At 37.4% G+C, this 21,551-nt stretch overlaps 1 protein-coding gene across 1 annotated transcript in view; it reads right to left on the bottom strand.

Moving 5' to 3' along the window:
• Positions 1-3,551: 3,551 nt before the first annotated feature.
• LOC140233061 (F-box only protein 11-like) overlaps positions 3,552-21,551 on the bottom strand; it is a 63,770-nt gene continuing 45,770 nt past the window's right edge. Inside the window, exons 6-19 of the mRNA XM_072313183.1 lie at positions 20,440-20,650; positions 19,480-19,586; positions 18,010-18,121; positions 13,467-13,573; positions 13,023-13,160; positions 12,182-12,399; positions 11,619-11,799; positions 11,011-11,133; positions 10,300-10,462; positions 9,407-9,550; positions 7,967-8,185; positions 7,161-7,269; positions 6,082-6,180; positions 3,552-5,378 (exon numbers count right to left, since the gene is read on the bottom strand). Of these exons, the coding sequence (XP_072169284.1) occupies positions 5,249-5,378; positions 6,082-6,180; positions 7,161-7,269; positions 7,967-8,185; positions 9,407-9,550; positions 10,300-10,462; positions 11,011-11,133; positions 11,619-11,799; positions 12,182-12,399; positions 13,023-13,160; positions 13,467-13,573; positions 18,010-18,121; positions 19,480-19,586; positions 20,440-20,650 (2,061 nt within the window). The 3' untranslated portion in view covers positions 3,552-5,248. The remainder of the gene's footprint in view (positions 5,379-6,081; positions 6,181-7,160; positions 7,270-7,966; positions 8,186-9,406; positions 9,551-10,299; positions 10,463-11,010; positions 11,134-11,618; positions 11,800-12,181; positions 12,400-13,022; positions 13,161-13,466; positions 13,574-18,009; positions 18,122-19,479; positions 19,587-20,439; positions 20,651-21,551) is intronic.

Genomic DNA, 21,551 nt, shown 5'->3' with positions numbered 1-21,551 from the left:
CTAGATCAAAGAAATAACACCGTAACTCGATGGGAAATCAAATATAACAAGAAAACAAAAGCAGTCAAAAGGGATCTGTTGACATTGAATTTTTGTAAACAATGTCATGGACATAGAGGGGGCCCTCCATACACATCTCACTCTGAGCATACTACTCACAAGTTGTTATGTACCACAGATAAAAGCTATGGACCAAATATCATGTCTTTGAAATCATTCTTCATTTCTTTGGAGAGGACAGGGCCATGGAGTAAATATAAAAAGTGCACTGAGTTTAAACTAATTGTGAGAAATCCATGGTGAATACTGCCACCAGTAGCTTTGAAGTGGGTAGAAAGAGTAGGTAAGTAGGTATGTAGAAAAGTAGTATACACGACCTTCACACATATTTCTCTCTACATATTGTCCCATCCCAAATGAAGAATTCCATTGTAAAATATATAAAAAATGAGAAAATGGGTTGTTGATCCCCCACAGAGAGGATGCAATCTTTTAATTTTGCTTTTCTTGGTGGATAACCTGTCCGAAGGATGTAATGAGCAGGACCGCAGGATTGAGAGTTGGTCCGTGTCTCGATAACATCAATGACATATCATTGAAGTTAGTGAAGTCTGAATGGCCCTGTCTCGTCACTACATGTGAGTCAGATGTGACAGAGAGCACCCCAATAACTGATGAGTGGAATGAGTCACATGACCAACTCATCCTAGTCATGTGACTTGCTTATTGCTCAAGCTTCTGGAACAGATCCAAATCATTTGAATGAATAATCATTACTGGAACATACAAGAGTGAATCACCGAGTCAAAGGCCCCGCCTCATTATCTGGGTCAACTTTCATACGATGTCACGGGCAGTGTTATTAAACTACGCTCCTGAGGGGATGAAAAGACAACGACATGCAAACACTTTGAATGTTTTAAAAAACTTAAAAAGAGAAGCAAGAAACTAATTAACACACAAAGTTTGAGTGAGTGTTGTAATTACTTCTCTCCCTCTCTCTCTTTCTCTCTCTTTCTCTTTTTCTCTCACAACATTCGATGATAGCAAAGGAAAAACACTACACAGAACCAACAGTCACATAAACTTTGTTCAACCTGTTGTGGTAAAGCCGATTCCTTGACTGTAAGCTTTATGTCACAGAAAAGCCATTTCTATTAATAGACATGACACCTTCTGGGGTGAACTAGCAATCTGTTCTCACTACATCTACAGCCATTCCATTCCTTCAGTTTGAGGTACAACCATTTGGCCAAGAGAATTTCAAATATATAAACTGATGTACAACTATAAATAAAAACAAGAAAAAAAAATGACAATCTCATCAGCAGACGTAACAATTTCAACATCCAACACAGCTACCGATCAATCTACCAACACTATTTCACTAAACATTTCATGTTACCAAAAGATTTCATTTCCATACCATCACAAGATACACAAACAAGGCTTTTTCAGTGTCAAGTCAAACCGTCACATTTCAAAGAAAAGATTTACTTTCTTAAAAAAAAAATGCATTCACATATAAAAGTTAACACAATACAAGAATCCGACTGGATCTGTCAAAACAGGACTAAATTGAGAAAGAGAAAAGAAAATGCTGTACATACACCTCTTCTTCCCTTTGAATGATGGAATGCCTCTATAAGATGCCTTGCTATTCACAAAAGACTTGTAGCACCATTACAAATAATCCCAATAGCTAAAGCAATAAATAAAACACTGGCAACAAATTTGGGAAAGCAGCAAAATTTTGAAATTCATGGGTTTCACTAAAGATCAAATCAGACCGGTTCAAAAATTGATCATCTGAATTAGTTTTTTTGTTTTCATCTTTTCTTGTTGTCGCTGTTGCAAATGTCACATTATGATTTCCAATGAGATTATTTTAAATGTATCTTGGAAGCATTCAAAAATATCTGTGACTTCTCTGCATTTAGGTCAGACCATTGATGAAAACACTTTGTTCTGGTACAGCAGACACAGAATTACCATAGGCACACGTCAACCAAAGAGCAAATTGAGCATGTCAAGAGACAATGAATTGTAAGACAAGACAGTGGAAATCAGTGGAAGCTGCTCATAGGACCAATCACAATCTTGACAGTGTGCATTAACATGATTTATCTCTAGGAGAGTGGTGACTGCCCCTCATTGTGATTACTATCTTTACAGATTACACAACGTAGTGAGAATTTAGCATCAATGAACAGTATGGATTATTTCACTTCATAGTGTCGAGAAAGGATGAATATCATACAGACTCTACTGGGACAATTTCTTGCAGAGAGAGAAAATAGAGATCATACATGTGTACATCATTTAGGAACCTGAGCTAGGGGCAATTATTTACAGAGATGATCCCACTGAAAATGAGGGACAGAAAAAGACAACTTTCAGATGACCAATTTTACCAACATAAAAACAGTTAAAGAACAAATAACAATTATTGAGATGCTTTATTATCAATACATAGATCACTGAAAAGATCAGTGATTACTTTCCATGCAGTGGGCAACACAAAACATACATCTTGCACATTCTTACCACTGCCCTTCCCTCCATTACAGGCTGACTACACATAGCCAGCTCTTCGTGTATCAAACCCTCATGAGTTGCTTCTGACTGTAACAAAATGGAAACTGATTCTCCCTACCATCTCTCGCATTGAAGAAAACAAAACTGCACCCTCACAAGGGGTACTATGGGTTTTCTCCCAAAGACTTCAAAGAAAACTTGGCCAATATCAACACCTGACCATGAAAAAAAGGAACAGTATTTTCAACTCATTCACATCACCAAATTTATGCTTTGGCCCTTTCATACAACATCAGATAACTTGCTCTAGTAAATATTATGGACACAATCTGAGTTTGTTCACACTTGAGGTATATTAACCATGATTGTCTAAGTGCCACAACACCCCCCCCCCCCCAAAAAAAAAGAGAGAATAATAACACAGAAAAACAAAACAAAACTGTATGATGTGATGAGTAATGTAGTGGCCTACTGGTCAAGTTGGTCAGTATGGCATACAATATTGACTCTATATGAAATTTTGCAAATTGACAGGTTCATCATTTTTTTTCAATATTTAAAAAAATGTTTGAATGAGAAACAAATAACTCCTTACCCCATCCCTTTTCCTGAACAAAATGACAAGATGCTATACCAATATGCTGATCTTGAGATCTCATTTAAAGCCGGGGATTTAATGAATGCACAAATATGAATGGAACTTGAATGATATGAGGCTTCCAAGGTTTGGTACAGTGTTTATAATTCTCTTTGAGAGCTATATCACCTGGTGCTGACAAATAATTTATCAGTTTACTGGTGAATCTACCACTTATGAGGTGCACAAATGCACAATGTAAAACTGACTTGTTTGAATTTGAGACAAAGCTTGATGCCTAATATTGCAATGCTCACTGATCTGTTGATAGCCACTTGTTTCAACATTCAAAAATGTTGTCAAAGGTGCTGGAAAGAAAAAAACATCAACCCACAAACTAGCATTAAACTACTTTCATGGACAAACAAGTTGCTGTACTTCCCCCACCCCCCCCCCCCAAAAAAAAGAATAAAAACTCCAAAAAATGAGATTTTCTTGAGGTCTAGGAAGGAAGTGTCTCCACAGGTGAAAAGGGAAAACTTCTCCAATATCACTTGTCCTTGATTCTTTCCACTTTCAAAGACAAAACCACTTTCCATCTCTATCTCACCCCTAATTTTTCTGTCCAATCTCCTCTGCTGTCTTTTCATGATTCTTTTGTTTGGCAGTTCATCTCTGCAGCATAAATATGCATAAATATATATTCATACAAATATAGCATTTCCCAGTGTCACATTGTGTTGCCATGTCTTTGCATGGCCTTTCACAATCAATCCTTTACCTGATGGGCTCCGAAAGATACTCTCCTAGCAAAATATACATTCTTTTGGCAGAAACAAAAAATAGGCGTGAGCTCTAACCCTACATAAAATGTTAGTAATCCAAATGACAAAACTTGTTAATGTTCTACCTTTTAAACTAAATGCAAATGAATGTATCATGCAAATATATGCATACTTTTTCCTCCATTAAACAAACTTTTCTTTACAGTGAAGAAACATCCACAACCTTACACACATGCCATACTTCTGACATGGCTTGCCTTACCGTACCACTTTCACAGCATGTGTGCTTAGCAATATTGAAAATAGTCGCCTCCAAAGAACGAAAACAACTGCAATGTAGTGGATATATTCAAGAAGTGGAAGGAATTCTATAAAATTGACTGTACACAAACATTCGTACAGTATGCACCCACGTTCTTGTCATTTTCCATCAGTGCACACATGGATACACACAAGATAATGCATGAGGCATTCAGTCGGATACACAACTTGATCGTCATGGCAACTTGTCCTCCCAGCGGCACGTTGAGGGAATAGGAGCATGGAACACAAACAATGAGTTGTATTACGACGAGCCACATACATCGTGATCCAGGAGACAAGACAGCTGCCAGAAGATTCTGTGTACCGTCTCGTCTCAACATTTCACCAACACACTATGAATAATGTCAAAAGTGCTTTTCTTTCTTCTTTTCCACACATGTAATGATCCAGAGTGCTTATTTCCAAAACTAACATGATCTCCTTACACTGCATCAAGAACTTCTATGCTCCTATCAGTATCTTGTGGTCAATGCTTGAGAAGGCTTCCATCATATACAAATTCAGCTGTTTCACATTGATGGCAAAGACAGTTGATCTCCACAGACTGATCACAGCCCAGTGGAGGCATAGCTGACTGACTGTCCACAACTCTGGCAGTAGAGGGCTCCTTCTTCCTGCAGCTATCCTCCAATAGCTGCATACAGTAGGATGGACACATCAATATTGGGATCATTGAAGGATATCGCTGTGATCATCAAACCAATCTTGTGTACGCTAATCACCAGCATGGCAGGACAATCAGACTATTCCTGGAGGTGTTCTTCAGTCTGTTGGCATGCTGTCTGGATCCTTGTTGTCCTATCACTCCAGCCTAGTTACGGGAGACCTTCCAATAACATTGTAGGAAATACTTTGGCATGATATCAACGCTGGTTAAATTAAAGGTATGGGCAACAAAACACACGACAGTCCTGGAAGTGTTTGGCTTTATTGAGATTATTTAAGTAAGTTCTCCTATTGGACTCATAGTCAATATTATTTTGCTTCTTTCTGCACTGCAGTCCCTGCTGAATGTATCTGTGTGTCAGTTCACCATGAGGGTGTGTGATTCAATGGGTGCGGCTGAGTCGTACAGTGTGTCTGTATCCTTGGTTGGTTCCCCAGCCAGTTGGCACTGCAGTGATAAGGTACCAGCTCCACAGTCACAGAAAAACCTGGTGCATATCAAACAGATATTGAAGACAATGTTTAGGGATGTGTGTAGTTTTTAAAAACCATTAAAAAAAATGAACCTCAGCTCAGTGCAAAATACAAAATGTGTAATTACATTCCAAAAAATACAACAAATTCTCAATCATCTAGATAATGTCCCCTACACAGAAGTATTTGGGTGTAAAGATTACTATGCAATGTCTCTAGAGAATGTTTGACTTATTTTTGTTTAATTACTGGCTGGTCCTCCAAGATCCTACATATTACCAAGGAAATCAATGAATAATTCAACCCTTACAATACACATCTTTTTAAATTTGCCTCTTTTTTAGATGGAGTTAGAATGGAAAAGTGGTCATCTGAACTTTATTCATTATTCATCTCATATAAATGTGTCCTATGAATGCTCACAACACAACAAGAATCATCGAATATTACACTTCAGGTCAGTCTTGGACAACCATTTCACACATGATACGTAGTACAGTTGATTCAATCTGTGTTGGGCATGTGGTCATGACTATCATATAGCAAATTATACAAAAAGGAAACCTTGTTTACATTCACCAAGCGATCCTTCTTCCTAACTATGGCCTGGTGATTACAGGGCACCAAGAGGAAATAAAAGGTACAAGAAAGAAAAGTCCGAGGGAAGGAAGGGAGAAAAGAGGATGGGCAAAGAAGATGATGTCTTGTGTTTCTCACCTATCATGTGTAACAAACTCTACATCATGGCCAGCATGACATCTCCTGATACAGTTGACACAAATTGCATTCCTGTCTGTTGTGTTACATGTCTTACACCTGTGAAAAAAAGTGAAGAGAACAATACATCCATGACATGCCACTCTGCATTAGGAGTGGAAATCTACAGAAAATGCTTTTGAGAATGCTCTAACACACTTTCCCATCACTCTTGTCCAAAAGCTTATTGTTTATTCCTTTGTTTTTTGGGGTTTTTTTTTACAGACAACTTGCAAGGGTGAATTCTTATCTGTCACTTCCCTAGTTATTTGATGGCTATTTGTCAAAAGTAGCAGATTTTGCTGGTTGCTGATTACCATAATCAGTTTACTATCTCCCAGGTGTCTTTCTTGCAGAGTATCACTGATTATCACCTACTTATCTACAAGCCATGCATAATGATCTCTTCTCAGCTACACAGATCTTTAAATGACCTGTCATGATATAGGAGAGATTGAAATCATATACAGCGGCATAACCTTGGGCTGATGCCATAATACATACTGATAGAAATGAAAAGCATGAGAATCCACTATTGTATACTTGGCTCTCGCAAAATCAGTGAAATTAAAATGCACAAGAAAAATTCTGGTTTTACAGTAACTTCTTTAAAAGCAATGCAAATAAATGATGCAAATATGGCTATCTATCCTGCAGAAAACAGAACATAGGATGCCTCTCATACAATGTCATCAAATGAATCTCACGTGAGAACACATGGATAGGTTCAGATAGTTTTCCCCCCAATAAAATAGAATATGCACAATTCCTTGCTTACATAAATACATTGTAGTGGCAGGGGATTTTGAAAATCGGTAAGTGGCGTTTTTCTTTGAATTTTCTCTCTTCAAGGCCACGATAAATGTTATTGAAAAAAAAAAAAATCAAACAAGCAAACAAACAAAATAAGCAAACAAATGGTAGGGTATAATTTCATCTGGCATGACACAATTTCACAGTTTGCTTAGCTCATGCTAGATGATCATGGATTTTCTTGAAAAGGCTTTGTTTGACTAATTGCAATCTATACTAGTGTTTACCTGTAGAAGTCGTGCATGGGGTAGCTTGTGTAACTGGAAATCTTGTAGAGGCACCTGCCACACTTGACTGCCTTCTCAATGGCATTCTTATTGCCGTACACCTTATTGTCTGCAAGAGGATATAACAGGAAAAGAAAGAGATCATTACATAGCAATGCATTGTGTATACTAATGGCTACATAACTCCCAACAAAAGGGAAAAATGGAATAAGCATCAACACAGAAATGTAATGGGTCCTAATCTGATTAAACATGGTATGGAAATGAATTTTCACTGCCACTTTACTTTTTGAGCTGTTGTGCTGAGTGAAAAATATAAATTTTGTGTTTTTATGTGCTCAAGTACATGACCAGTAACATAACTTGCATTTGCCAATGAAAATAAACTTCCATAAACATCAACTTTTTTGAAGCTGGGTGTAGTTACAGATGTAACTCAGGACACATCTCAAACACTGCAAACACATGAAAATGACGGGGGGGGGGGGGGGGGCAGCTGGGGGGATATGAGTGACACCCCCCCCCCTTTAAAAAAAAAAAATAAAAAATTCTGCGGCCCCTGGAATGCATAGACATGGTGCAAAGGAATCAGTGACAATAATAGTGATGAAAACAAGTGTTTCAATGCCAAGATATGGACACTGTGATTAACACACACCACATGATAGAAATATCACATCTTTTCTCATCACTGCTGAACACTTGTTATCCCTAATCATATTTCAGTGCTCAGTTTCATGACATCTAATATATATGAAAGACAGAGAGACAACCAAGATGACTAGCAGACAAGGCAGACCAATTACCTTTCATCTCTGGGTTGACTCCAGTAGCAAGGCAGATCCCAGCAAACTTGTTATTGAAGACATGGTTCCCCTCCAGGTAGGCATTGGCGTTGTTGGTGATCTCAATGCCTGCAGCCAGTCCATCATAGATCTTGTTACGCTTCAGCCTCGGATGACTCTGGGAACTGATCAGCACACCAGCCTGTGTGTTGCGGAAGATCTCATTCTCCTCCAGGATACCTACAAGGGGTTTCAGATGGCAATCATGTGCATGATAATTTACTGTGTCATCATCATTAACACTGCCATATTGACAAGGGGGGGGGGGGATGGCAAAGGGGACTGGATGGATGGTTTTATGAATTAATGATGACTTTTCTATGGCATGCATTCAGTGTACGTGTAGTGAAGCCAAGGTGAATTAGGAAGCCACATAATGCACTCCAAAACTTCACTACACACAAGACATACTACTCACTGGTCCAAACATTTGTAATGAAAGGAATGTGTATTGCATTATGCAAATGTTCTCACGAAAATGTAACTAATAACAGCACTTTAACCTCATGGAATTTAAGATATCTTTTTTTTTAAACAGTTACTACAATCAGAAAATCTGAACCTGTCTCTACATGGTGGATCTACATCTCTATCAGATGCTAAGACTATCAAAGTGACAATCACGAAGTGAAGCACTCTGTGCTGTCATCTTTAGTGTATGTAGAAAGAGAATGCCACAGCTCTCTCATTAGATATGGCATGGTAAGATGGGTATAGGGCTGGTAGCTTGTTGTTCTCAAGAGATAGTCAACTGGACACATTGTGTTTTAATGAACCCGTTGAGGATGAGTCCTGAGAATACTCAGGCAGTTATCTATGGGAAGTGCGTGTTACAGCAAAATCAGTCCGTCCTCAACGGATTAAACTGCCCACATACAGAACTATCATATCATGAATGTCTCAAGAACATGATGAAAATACTTCTATTCGTGATGGTAGAAGTGAAATTGTGCCAAAAGCTTTGGGAAAGAGGTTTGTTTTGCAGCAATCAGCCCTGGGAGGTGAAGGGCATGTCACTGTGTGGGTGTTGTCTAAACAAACAATATGCCTTGCATGCAAACAAGTTACCTTAGTAAACAGGTATTAGCTCTCTGAAAAGGTCTGAGAAGAGATAAATGTTTCTTCTGCTGGGCCAGCAGCCAAAGATTGTTTCACTATGTGAAAGTGAGAATTCCGAAATCTGTAAAATATCTTTGTAGTAATTGTTAAATTTCAAGCTAAAATACATCTAGGTCCTACTACATAATGATACAATATGCAAAGTGTATTCAACAACATAATTTCTGCATCATATTCTTTGAGCTTCATGGCTTTATGGACATTACAAGTTGGGCTGTAGGGAGATGCCATATTCCATGAAGATCTCATCAATCACCACTGCGTCTCTGTGATTTATCTCACCTCTTCCTCCATTGAATATACAGATGCCTCCATCTCTCCCATCATGAATCTTGTTATGGCGCAGGTGAGGATTGCTGTCAGTCTTGATCCACACACCGGCCATTGCATTGTCAAATATTTCATTCCGCTCAAGGACACCAAGACCTGGTTTGCATTGAAGTATGAATAGGAATAACATCAAACCTTGTACATGGGACTCGGTGAACTAGGTATATCTACTGAGTCATATGAGTCCATGTGCTATAATATTCAAACGAACATTTTCAGTCTCCATTTGCCTACACAACCTTTATCTTTTACTGAAATCATCTCTGTCATGTGAAGCAATAAACTGTTCGATACGTGAAGTTAAATATTATTTATAAGTGGAAAAATGAGCAAAGTAAATGGGATTCCATCAGGATATGATATAAGTTTAATATAAGGAGGATATGTCAACAACTGGGCATAAGATTGGCATGCCAGTAGATCAATAAGACTTTCCTTGCAAACTGCACACCCTGGTACCACACTATTAAACACAAACTCACTGAAAGATTGTACAACTTCAGGCAGTCTTTCAGATCCACAACTCTTTTTAAAGACATAATTTAGACAGTGAGAATGAGGTCTGTCATATATGGGGTAAGAGGTTTCTTTACACAAATGTGTTGTCCATCCTATTAAAGTATTCTACTCCAAGACCTCCTAATGTCGACATCAGGCTTGACATACATGGTCTGTCTTCATATCTTGTCAATGAAACACAAATATAAACAAGCCAAAGGAGACCCTACTGCTTGTTGTTGTTGTTTTTTTAATTCAATAATATTTTCCATAAATACAAATTACACATTCATCAATTCATACTATCATATGCTATATTGTCATATCACATAAGTATTACAACGTACCTCCATTGTAGACGAGAATACCGCCATTTTGGCCACCCCAAATCTTATTCCTCTTGATGATGGGGTTACTGCCTGTTCTGATCTGTACACCAGAGTACATGTGGTTGAAGATGTCATTTTCCTCCAGGGTACCATGGCCGTTGTCATAGAAATACACTCCAACCTGATGACAACATAAACAGATATTCAAATTCATGAAATCAATGTCAATCTGATGTCAATCATTTGCAATAAACAGGCATTATTGTGAAATATTCTAATAAGTCACTGCACTCTGCACATAAATCTCCTGCAATGTATCTTGCAACTTTGTACTTTTTGACACCTCATGCAAACTTAATACTCTTCTGATTCTACATGTGTCAAGTCTTTCAAGCTGAAAAAGGACATCAAACACCCCTCGACCTTAAATCCATTCTCCCATTGTCATATTTTTATTGTAAAAACAAATAAAGATCACATTTCCTTTGGAAGCAGATGAAAAGGTGTGGTATAACTTTTGAATGGAATAAAAAGGTGGGAAAAGTAGTGTGAAAAGCATAAAAAGAATCTTTAATTACATTAAGTTCCATGTTGATTAAAATAACAGCTTTTTTTTTTTTTTTGGCTACACCATTAAAAAAAAAAAATCATCTTTTTTTCCTAATCTCATTACAGTGATCATTAGCAATCAAACATCCATCATGACTCTTGAACCAAATGATATCTGACCTGTTTGCCACTGTGAATCCGATTTCTCCTGAGCTCTGGACAGCTTCCCGTTGTGACCCAGACTCCTGCCAGAGTGTTGCTGTATACCTCATTCTCTATGATCAGACCTTTGCCCTTCTCATGCTGCAGAGACAGACAAACAGACAAGGCTAAACATGACTTTCCTGAATTTTCACTTACGAGGTCTCAGTCTTATCAAAAGCATTTTGAAACATAAAAGAGTTATTTATGGCACATTGTAAGGTACTTTACTAGCTTACAATGTTCAATTTCGATATCAATGTTATTACTGACAATGCAAATACTTCTTTGAAGCTATAAAAAAGGAAACAATTCTAGTCTTCAAATGGAATCCTGTGAATGACAGCAAGAAAAACTAAAAAAGAAAAACACAGCAAAACAAAACAAAACAAAACAAGACAAAACAAAAGAAAACAAAACAATTTCTCTTCTTCCCGAGGGAGGTTATGATAAATGAAACACTTACATAAGTCCCAAGTAAAATAGCAAACTACACTGAGTCTTTCAATGATGAATGTAATAGAATCATATCTGGTTTGCACCTTTAATAGACCCTACCCCAGTATCTAGTTCTATGGCACACATACCACATAGATTCCTCCATGTTGTCCATCGTGAATACGGTTGTTCCTGATGATAGGATTGCTGTTGGTGCGGATCTGGATGCCAGCCAGTGCATTGCTGTGAATGTCGTTATGTTCAATCAGGCCCCGCCCCTCACCAAATATGTACACGCCCCCTTGATGGCCATTGAAGATTTCATTGCCCCTGTGGATAACATGCAGGAAATGAACACAAGTATTGTCATTCTCTGTGATCCTCATTCCTATAATATTGCAAGTCTTTGTTTACTTGGGCTACTTCATATATTCTATTTTGAATAGCTGGCAAACTGCAACATTTTTCATAAATTCTCTGCTACAAATACTTCCTAAAAGTTTTGTCACAAAAGCTGTAAGACATAATTTTCTGCGTCAAATAATCAAATAAATCATTAATAAAGAGAGAAACTCATTTTTACTCTCAACAAAAAAAAAAAATCTTGGTCAGATATTTCTTAAAATAAGTGATTTGAAACCTTGTCATTGCAGTAAAATGATGTCGACATAGGTGAATACTGGATTCAGAGTCACATATCAAATCTTCTTACCGTATTGTTGGATCACTGTTTGATGTTACCCAGACTCCTGCAAAAGTGTTGGAATGGATCTTGTTCTCGATGAACTCGCCTCGACCGTTTTCATGTACATAGATCCCCCCCGTCTGACCATGGTGGATCTCACAGTGTACCACTGTTGGGTTGGCCCCAGCTTTTACCTCAAAACCAGCAATGCGATTGTGATGGATGTCACAGCGGTCAAAGTTACCCTAGGAAAAAAGGTCAAGTTTGAGAACAATCAACTTTCTCAACTCGGAGGTAACAGCCACTAAAATGTAATGTATGAGTGTATTCTATCAGAACTTCATAAGTAACAGCATACCTCCTCATTAAAATCTTGTGAATATTATCAACATTAGGTTTTTAGTACACAAGAAAATAATAGCCTCATTTCAAGATCCCTAGAGGTGTTTCTCAGATCACAACCATCATCTCCAAGGAATATGAATGCAAATTAGTAACTCTTGTCCAGCAAAAGAAACTATCAAATGCACAGTCAGTGAAAAGTGTGCTATCTATATATCATCTAATTTATTGAATTGACAATATATGTAGGTGTATTTGTAGAGTCTGCATAAAGTCCTGTAACTACATCAACTAATCACGCAGACTGACTGGCACAGAAAAAAAGAATATGCCAAGAGGAGTAAAGTATTTTCTCTTTCCTCTTCTGAAAAAAAAAAGGAAAAAATTCACTGATTTTATACATTTCATTGAAAAAGAAAAAGAAAAAGAAAAGAAAGAAGCATATGCCTCAGAGGGTTCAATAGACCATAAGGTCTGGTTTAGGAAATCTGAAGATGGGAGAGAAAGTTGATGAGAAGTGGATTACCATGCCATTGTCAAATGTGAAGACTCCTACATCTCTACCGTGGTGGATGTGACTTCGTCTAATGATGGGATTGGCATAGTTCTTGACCCAGATGCCTGCCAGTGCATTACCACTGATCTCATTGTCCAGGTAAAAGCCCTGTTGGTCAGAAGAGAAAGTTATCTCACTTTAAACCAATAACAGGTTCTAGTAAACATTTCATCAAACACCTCCACAAACTAATAGGAAATAAAATGTCTACAAGATAACGTCTATGGTCCAATGGTGATGAACTTGTTTCAAGAGGCAAACTGACAGTACAATTAGCAAAGCAGAAATGGCATTCACCATCATTTGGCATATGAATAAGAATAATGAAGAAAAAACAGACATACATAAACATCAAGAATAATAGCCAAATGAAATTCCTGTAGTTAAGACTGATAACAGGCAATGTATTCTTACCTCAGCATGGTCATTGATGAACAGTCCTACATTCTCACAGTCACTGATCACACAGTTCTTGATTGTCGGCGTCGCTTTCCTACCACTCACGCTCACTGCAGCACCAACTGCACATTTGGAAAAGACACAGAAATAAAGTAAAGGAGAAAGTTACATATGAATACATGCCAAACTTTAACATTACTTCAATTACTTCATGCATCACAATACCTATACAAGGAAGAACCCATTCAAACTCACGTTTGCATGATCTCCCGTGTCTCACACCTATTTAGGAACACATAAACATCCATGGTAATACAGCTGTACCACATCTAGTTAGTCAGTTAATATGTATTAATGGAACAGTTCACAGTCAACTGTACTCATGATACAAACACACACACACACACACACATGCACACAAACACAAAAAAGAACTTTGCTTGTCTCTATATCTTTTAGATCCCCTGATGAGCACAGCTTACAATGATAGGATGCCATGTAGTACATAGCTGACATCCTGACAGGTGGAATCTACTGATACCCAATACACACAGTTTTGCCTTCCACCTTCCATCTCCCAATACCTATCATACATGATCAGGAATCTTAACATGGGTTGAAATGTTATCATTCTGCAGACAGTATGTGATGCTGTGATGTATCCAATGAAATCCAATACAATCACACAGTAAACTGACTACACTCTTGCAACAGCCCAAAAAGACACACTTTTCTAATGTTTTTAAAACCATAAAACTGACTTGTTTGGATACAAACATACAATTCTTCCCTGTAATTTACTCTTATTCTTTTTATCTTACTCATCGGGCTGTGTTGCTTTGCAGTTGACATCTTTTTTTCTTATGTCTGAGTAAATAGATTCCAAATCTCCACTTACGATTAACAGTCTTCATTTCAACACAATTGTTCTATTCTAGCTTTGAATGGTGATCAAGTATTACAAGTTTCTCTAAGTAGTCACTGCCATCTCATTTGACAGATTAAACAGAATCAATTGAATTCAACTGTGCACATTGAACTAAATGTGCAAATATTAATATCATAAGAACTACAAGTTTAACAGTGATCAAAATGCTTTTGATCTAATTTTCCAAATAAACAGTTATGGACACAAAACAAAAAGGGAATCTACTGCTCCTATGCATACTTTTGTACTAGGCTCTGATCACAAATGTGTACAATGCACGCACAGTGCATTACTGGGCTGACATACCAAGACCTAATGGCCAGTGACATGCACAGCCCTGGCAGCCGTAAGGAGACCTATGCCTTGACTAATATTCCCACAGCAGCTGATGGTGACTTGGCAAATTTTGACTAGGAGACTGTAGCTCTAAGGAAGGTAGAAGGCAAAGGTGGGGTAGGGTGAAGGGGAAGAATGAGGAAGGAGCTGCCAGCACAAGGATACAGCAGCATTAGTATACCACTAGTCTCAGGTGAGGGGAGGTTATAGGGCACCAGTCTTATCACGCTCCCCTCTTCCTTATATGCGCAAATTAAATAGGGAGGTCAAACAATATATTAGATATTTCTTGATGGAGGCAGTTTGAAAACATCATACTGTACGAGCTGAAATTTTCGCGTACAGATATTTTCGCGAATTACTACTGGGAGGACATTTTCACGTGTTGTTAATTTCGCGGTTGCGAGGTCTAACTGTACTCATCTATTCGCACGTTGTTATTTTCGCGTGTTGTTATTTTCGCGGTTCAAAGGCGATTCGCGAAATTCGCGAAAATAAAACCACCACGAAAATTTCAGCTCGTACAGTATTATCATATATTGTTTACAAATAATATCTATCTATTTCGAATGTTTTACAACTGCAGGATATCATCCTTCAGGCTAAAATCTGGTGACTTCCAAGAAATAAATGACATTGAAGGTTTCTTTAATGAGCCAAATTTTTCCTTGGTGGTGATCATGTATTACTCATGGGGTGTGAGATCACTTCTCTATACAAATGGCTAAATAGAAGCATTAATGCCTCAGCATGTATCCACACAGAATGACATCCTGTGTCTTCTCAATGGATAGAACAGGTACAGTCTCACACTAAAGATGACCACAATACAATTTCAAAGATACAGGTGTCTGTTAATCTGATCTCATACTGTGGAGGTATTAGGAAATGGTCATGATCACTGTAAGCAGGTAACCACATGTATTATAGGCAGGTGGCACTTGAATCCCACTTGACTGTTTCACTATAAGCAAATAATGGAGAACATGTATCAGCTTTGTATGTGATTGCTGCTTACAATATAGTAACTTTTTTTTTCTTTTTTCTTTTTCTAACCATAATGAGTGCAACATAACATCTTAAGGCCACATCTAGTCCAGGTAGTTTTAAGGGACAATGATAACCCAACAGATACATGGATTGAGTTGATGCAGCAATATCAGTAGAATACTTCAATGAAGTTGGAGGAAAATCAGACAATCCATTAATAAGTTTTTCATTGATAAGTTTTTAAAGGACAAGTTCACCTTTATTAACATAAGAATTGAGAGAATGCAGCAATATTAGTAGAACACATCATTGAAAGTTTGAGGAAAATCAGACAATCCATTCAAAAGTTATGAATTTTTGAAGTTTTTGTGCAGTCACCGCTGGATGAGAAGACTACTGAAGTGTATGATGTCACATGAGTACAACAATATAAGGAAAATATAAAGAGAATTTCACCAAATGTCATCTTTTGAAAAAAGTACACATTCCCTTGACTCATTACTGACATATGATATGGGTAATATTATTTCCACTGCCTTTAGAAAGAGGCAAGTCAAGTGCTCTTTTATTATGTGAAAAAAAAGTGAAAATATGTTGAATCTTCTTTACATTTTCTTTATACTGTTGTACTCATATGACATCACGAGCCTTAGTAGTCTCCTCATCCAGCAGTTCCAACACAAAAATTTTAAAAATTCATAACTTTTGCATCGATTGTCCAATTTTCCTCAAACTTTCTCTGATGTGTTCTACTAATATTGCTGCATTCTCTCAATCCTTATGTTTATGAAGGTGAACTTGTCCTTTAATTTGTACAGTTTTGGTGCCACTATAAAAATGAAACAGTTCATGACATCACTGCAGGATATAATGGATACATAAAGAGAATTCACATATTTTCTCTCTATACATCCTTTTAAATCCACAGCACTTTCTACTTTTGACTGGTGTTTATGTTAGAATGTTAGATGACTGTGAATCAAAGTCAAACGAGTACAGGAGTTGCAATCTAATTACCTTATTAACACAGGATGACCACTTGTTTAAACCTCCACACAAAGTTGCACAGGCAGACTTATAACACTTTTTATCTGGTATATATAATTTTCCTGTTTGCCAAAAGACCTCTTGGTACAACAGAAGAGTCACAATGATAACATCAAAACATTGCTTGTAAAACAGGCCCTCTACAAGCTTTGCTATACACACTTAGATTGTTTGCGGAATTCGGCATAGTTAATCCCAGTCCGTAGTGACACTTGATAAGTTTGCAAGCCACACATATATCCTTTTAGTCACATTCTGGTAAATTCTACAGACAGCAAACACCAATGACAGGAAGAGTGAATTTAAGGGAGGAATATGTGTATGAGTGATAAATGACTGAATTAATCCCACTATACAAGATCTAGATGATAACAAGCTCCTTATATCTCTATTATTCGTCTCATGAATCAGTCATACAGTAACTTCCCAGCAGCATGCTCCTATTATGGGATCATACAACGTTTGACTCCCAAACTAGAATTGCCTCACTGAATTAAGATTTGTAACTGCAGACTGGTTTCTTCCAGTGGATGCCTGAGTTTAACAGAAGGCCAACACGACAAACTGCTGGAAAACTTATAGATGAATGTGAAGGAGAGTCTTGAGATTGTTCAACCTTCATGAAAAAAATTAAGGCTACATACAGTTTGTACCACCCCTACGAAATTTGTCATAACATTCACAAGATCTTGTACAGTATACTTGATTCTTTCTTTTTTTAAGTGAAATGATGTAAACATGTAAATGATATTGTAACATCTTTAACTGTCAATTTATTTCCATGATTCTACAATTAGCCATTGCTACAATACCTTGGTAACACTGTTTTATGTTTTATACACCTGTAATGAAATCATATCAAGATTTGAGGGTCGGACAACATAAAACACTCTTGAGGTAGGAGAAATGATTCTGAAGGCAGGGTTCTCAAGAATGGTCCTCATCAAAAGTTATCTTATGAAAACACCCATACCCACACACAAGATGAATTATTCTTTATATTTCATGCTTTATAACAATCATAACTATAAATCAAAGATCACACAAATGCAGAGTTTGTTCATAGAAATATGCTGTGAAGGAAGTAATATGCAAAGGCATTTCTGGTTAATCAAGTGTGGAAATATTCTGAAACTTTCCACAGATCATCATTTTGTATCATTTTGTGCAATTTATCTAAGGTAGACTGCGCTTAACGGACATTCAGGTGGTGTAAAGACATCATGATGAATGGCAAACATGCTGAAATTGACTCACCTTGCGATCTACTCCTTATATTACAGCTATCAATTGTTGGCGAGCAGTTGGCATCTACCTCAATACAGGAGTGTTTGTGATGAGGTTGATTGGAGTTGCTTTCAGGGTTAAACTGTGTAGTGGAAGTAAAAACAGGACAAAAAAATGGAAACACAAATTGAACAACCATCCTGAATTCACTAAGGTGAAAACCTGATAATTTTAATATCCATTGGCAAAGATTCTGAGATCATATATCAAAGTCAGTCTTCATAATGGGCTTGCATTTTTGTGCAGCAAGATATAGAAAACAGAAGCTTATTTGACAATCAAAACCTTTCATTTCCTATGAACCAATCAGTAATATGCACCTACCATTCCATGTTGAACAAGGAACTGTGCAACAGTTATTGCAGTTGCTCAATTACGAATATCAAGCTGAATGTACATCCCTGAACACAGTGGCTACCTGTGTTTCACTATTTTGCACACCCTACTGATTCACAATACCATGACCTCTACAAGATATCACAATCAATCAAATCACATATTTTCATCTCAATGGCGAACATTCCTTAGCATAACAGACAGTTCAAGATTTATGCCATAAATGTCACAAACAACATTTTCATAAATTTCAGATGAAACAAAACTATTGACATCCTGGGAACAATGTGTATATCTACTGACAGGATACATTAGATTGTATCTATTTTGCAAAGTGGAGATGGATCCATAAATTTCTCAGTTTCACAATAAACTCTCTGATTGCCATTAGTTACATGTTTGAACACAATGTCAAAGGAATCTTCAGGTCCAGGTTGTAAGAGGATTAACCAATACACTATATTTCATCAGCAAATCAGCTCACAACACAGAAGGAATAGTGATATGTGCACATATTCAAAAAAGAAAAATCAAGATGTCAGACCAGTTGATAAATATGCTGCAGCCCAAAACAAACACTTGTGATTCCTTACCCACCCCCCCCCCCCCACCCATCTATCGTAAAGGCATGGAATCAAATAATGGTGTCGAGATACATGTACAATGGAAGTGTAGTGAAATCATCCATGATGTGTAATACCATTAGCAGATCATATAGCTCAATTTCTTACATGGACATTTCCAGGTGATAGCAATGTGATTAGCATGTAAGATGGATATCTCAGTCAGATCACAGTGTTTTCTCAACAACTTCAGTGTGCTGTCAGTGTGTGAAAACACACATGCATATTCCTAATGACATGCATGGCTCCACATCACACAAATATTAAAAAATATTCACAAATCAGTTGGCTTTGGGATTTGTTTGTTTTAGCTTGTTTGTTTGTTTCTTCTTCTTTTTTTTTTAAATCAGTCCATGCTTTTCTAACTATCAAGGCAATACATCTTTGGGTCAACTTCAGTACAACTACTGCCAGTGCTTGCCTCATAAACCAGGCAATTAAATACGACAAAAGGAAAACGTAAGAGAGCAGACTGCCTCACCCGTATACTAATGTAGCCAAGGTAGGCATCCTCACATCCTTCGATGAACCTAAACGTTGATTCCTTGGAGTTTTCTACAATCACACTGTCTGGAATGTGGCCTGGGGCTGCAAAATTAACGAATGAAGAATGCGCAAATTAAACATCCACACTGGGGGTAAAAAAGGCATGAAAGATCAATGGAAAAAGGAAGGAACAAAAGATGGTGAGTCAAAACGCAGATTGAACAGACGTCATTGTAGCTGTCACAAAGAATTATCTGTTGCAACCATTACCTCTCATACTATATAGGAACTTATTCAGTGTGCTGAAATTTACATTGCATTTGGAAGTTACTGTTGAGGATTTATTGAAGTTGGATTAAGATTTCAAACCAATGTCATCATTTCACTCATTCCTGTGTAGACTTTCACAACATCTAGCTTACATCCTCTCAGAAATTACAAATTTTGATTTTCTATTGCATTCATATTTGCATTCAAATTTGGTCTTAGCAAGCATGAAAGATATTAACATTAAGGGCCTATACATTTTTTTTTTTGAGACTCACTCCCATCCACCAGAGCACTCACTATCTAAAAACCTGCCTAATGTGGAATTGTAAAGAAATACTCCATTGATCATGTGTTTTGTAATGGATCCATTAGCTCATTTATCAACCTTTCTGCCAACAACATGAGATTAACTTTCAAGGCAGTGTAGTTCATTAAATCTTTACTACTTTTTTATCAGTCAGAATTAGGTCAATTCATTCGTCACTTGTGAGTAAACAGATTGCAAAATCACTTGTATGATATTCATTATTTTACAATCATGGCGTCATCTTGTACACTCATCAACTGGTCAATGACCTGCTGACAAGACAAACTTTACACCCTTATCAAATTGTGTCCTTGCAGGGAAATCAGTGGGTCAGCTAATAGACGAACTGAGAACTCAAAGGTTGAAAACGAGTCATACCGGCTCCTAGAATGCAGACAGGGGTGTCTATGTACAGCCACTCGCCCGTATAGACCCCTTCATGCACAAGGATGAGTGTGTATTCATTGCCTTCCACTGACGAGAGGGCCTCATCTATGGTGTCATAGTACTGGATGTCGCGACCCTTGAACAGCTCAGGATTGTCATGTACATAGGACGCATACCCTGGTTTGACGTGAACAGCCGTATACTGCAAGAAGCACAACAAACAAACACATCATTTCATTTCATTGCAAATTTGTCTGAATCTCATGAAACTTATGTCATTTTTTCCCTTAATCCCTTAAAACTGATGAATTCAATTGATCTAAGCATTTCATATGACACAATATTTTTCTGAGTATGTCACTTGATCGGGATGTTTTAAACAACCACAAAAATAAAAGATAGTCTGAAAAAAATACTTTTAAGTATATACAAACAAACAAACAAAAATGAATGATTAGCAACAATCCACATACATCACTTCACATAAAGAAGCATAAGAATGTACTTCTCTTTGAATTTACTAGTCAAACGATTATGAACTGACATACTAATACTGAGCAATTTACCAGTCTACACATTCCTCATAAGCTATGTAGTTACAAAAAGGAATTCATAATCAAGTGGAAATGAATGAAATGAAAAAGTTTATTTTTTTAATTCATATTTTGGCCACTTGCAAGGCATTGTCTATTTGTCTCAATTTACCTTAAGTGTTCATATGCTTACACCATCCTAACTATTATCCTTGACAAAGTTATCATTACAAGACACAATATACAGTTTCCCAATTCCAGTATTGCACCTTTAAGTCTTAAAGGTGAACCCACATTCTGTAAGCACCAAACAACCAGGATCTGATGTCAACAAACCCTGCCAAGGAGAAATCACAGACAGACACGGGCCTGTGCCCTGACTACTAGGCGCAGCTGTATGACTAGGCAAGAACTCTGCTATGCCCCCCTGAGGGCTCTCACTCAAATGTATCTTATCGAAACCCCTCTCTCTGTCACTCCACTCCCTGGCATCGTGCAATTTTCCTGATGAAATCCACACAGTGAGTAACTTGAGAAGGAAACTAACATTCATTGTTGATTTCCAGAGAA

This window comes from Diadema setosum, chromosome 1, assembly GCF_964275005.1.
Source record: "Diadema setosum chromosome 1, eeDiaSeto1, whole genome shotgun sequence".
In the NCBI taxonomy this organism is placed as follows: domain Eukaryota; kingdom Metazoa; phylum Echinodermata; class Echinoidea; order Diadematoida; family Diadematidae; genus Diadema; species Diadema setosum.
Note: the sequence above shows the minus strand (reverse complement) of the source record. Positions and strands in the feature narration are given on the sequence as shown.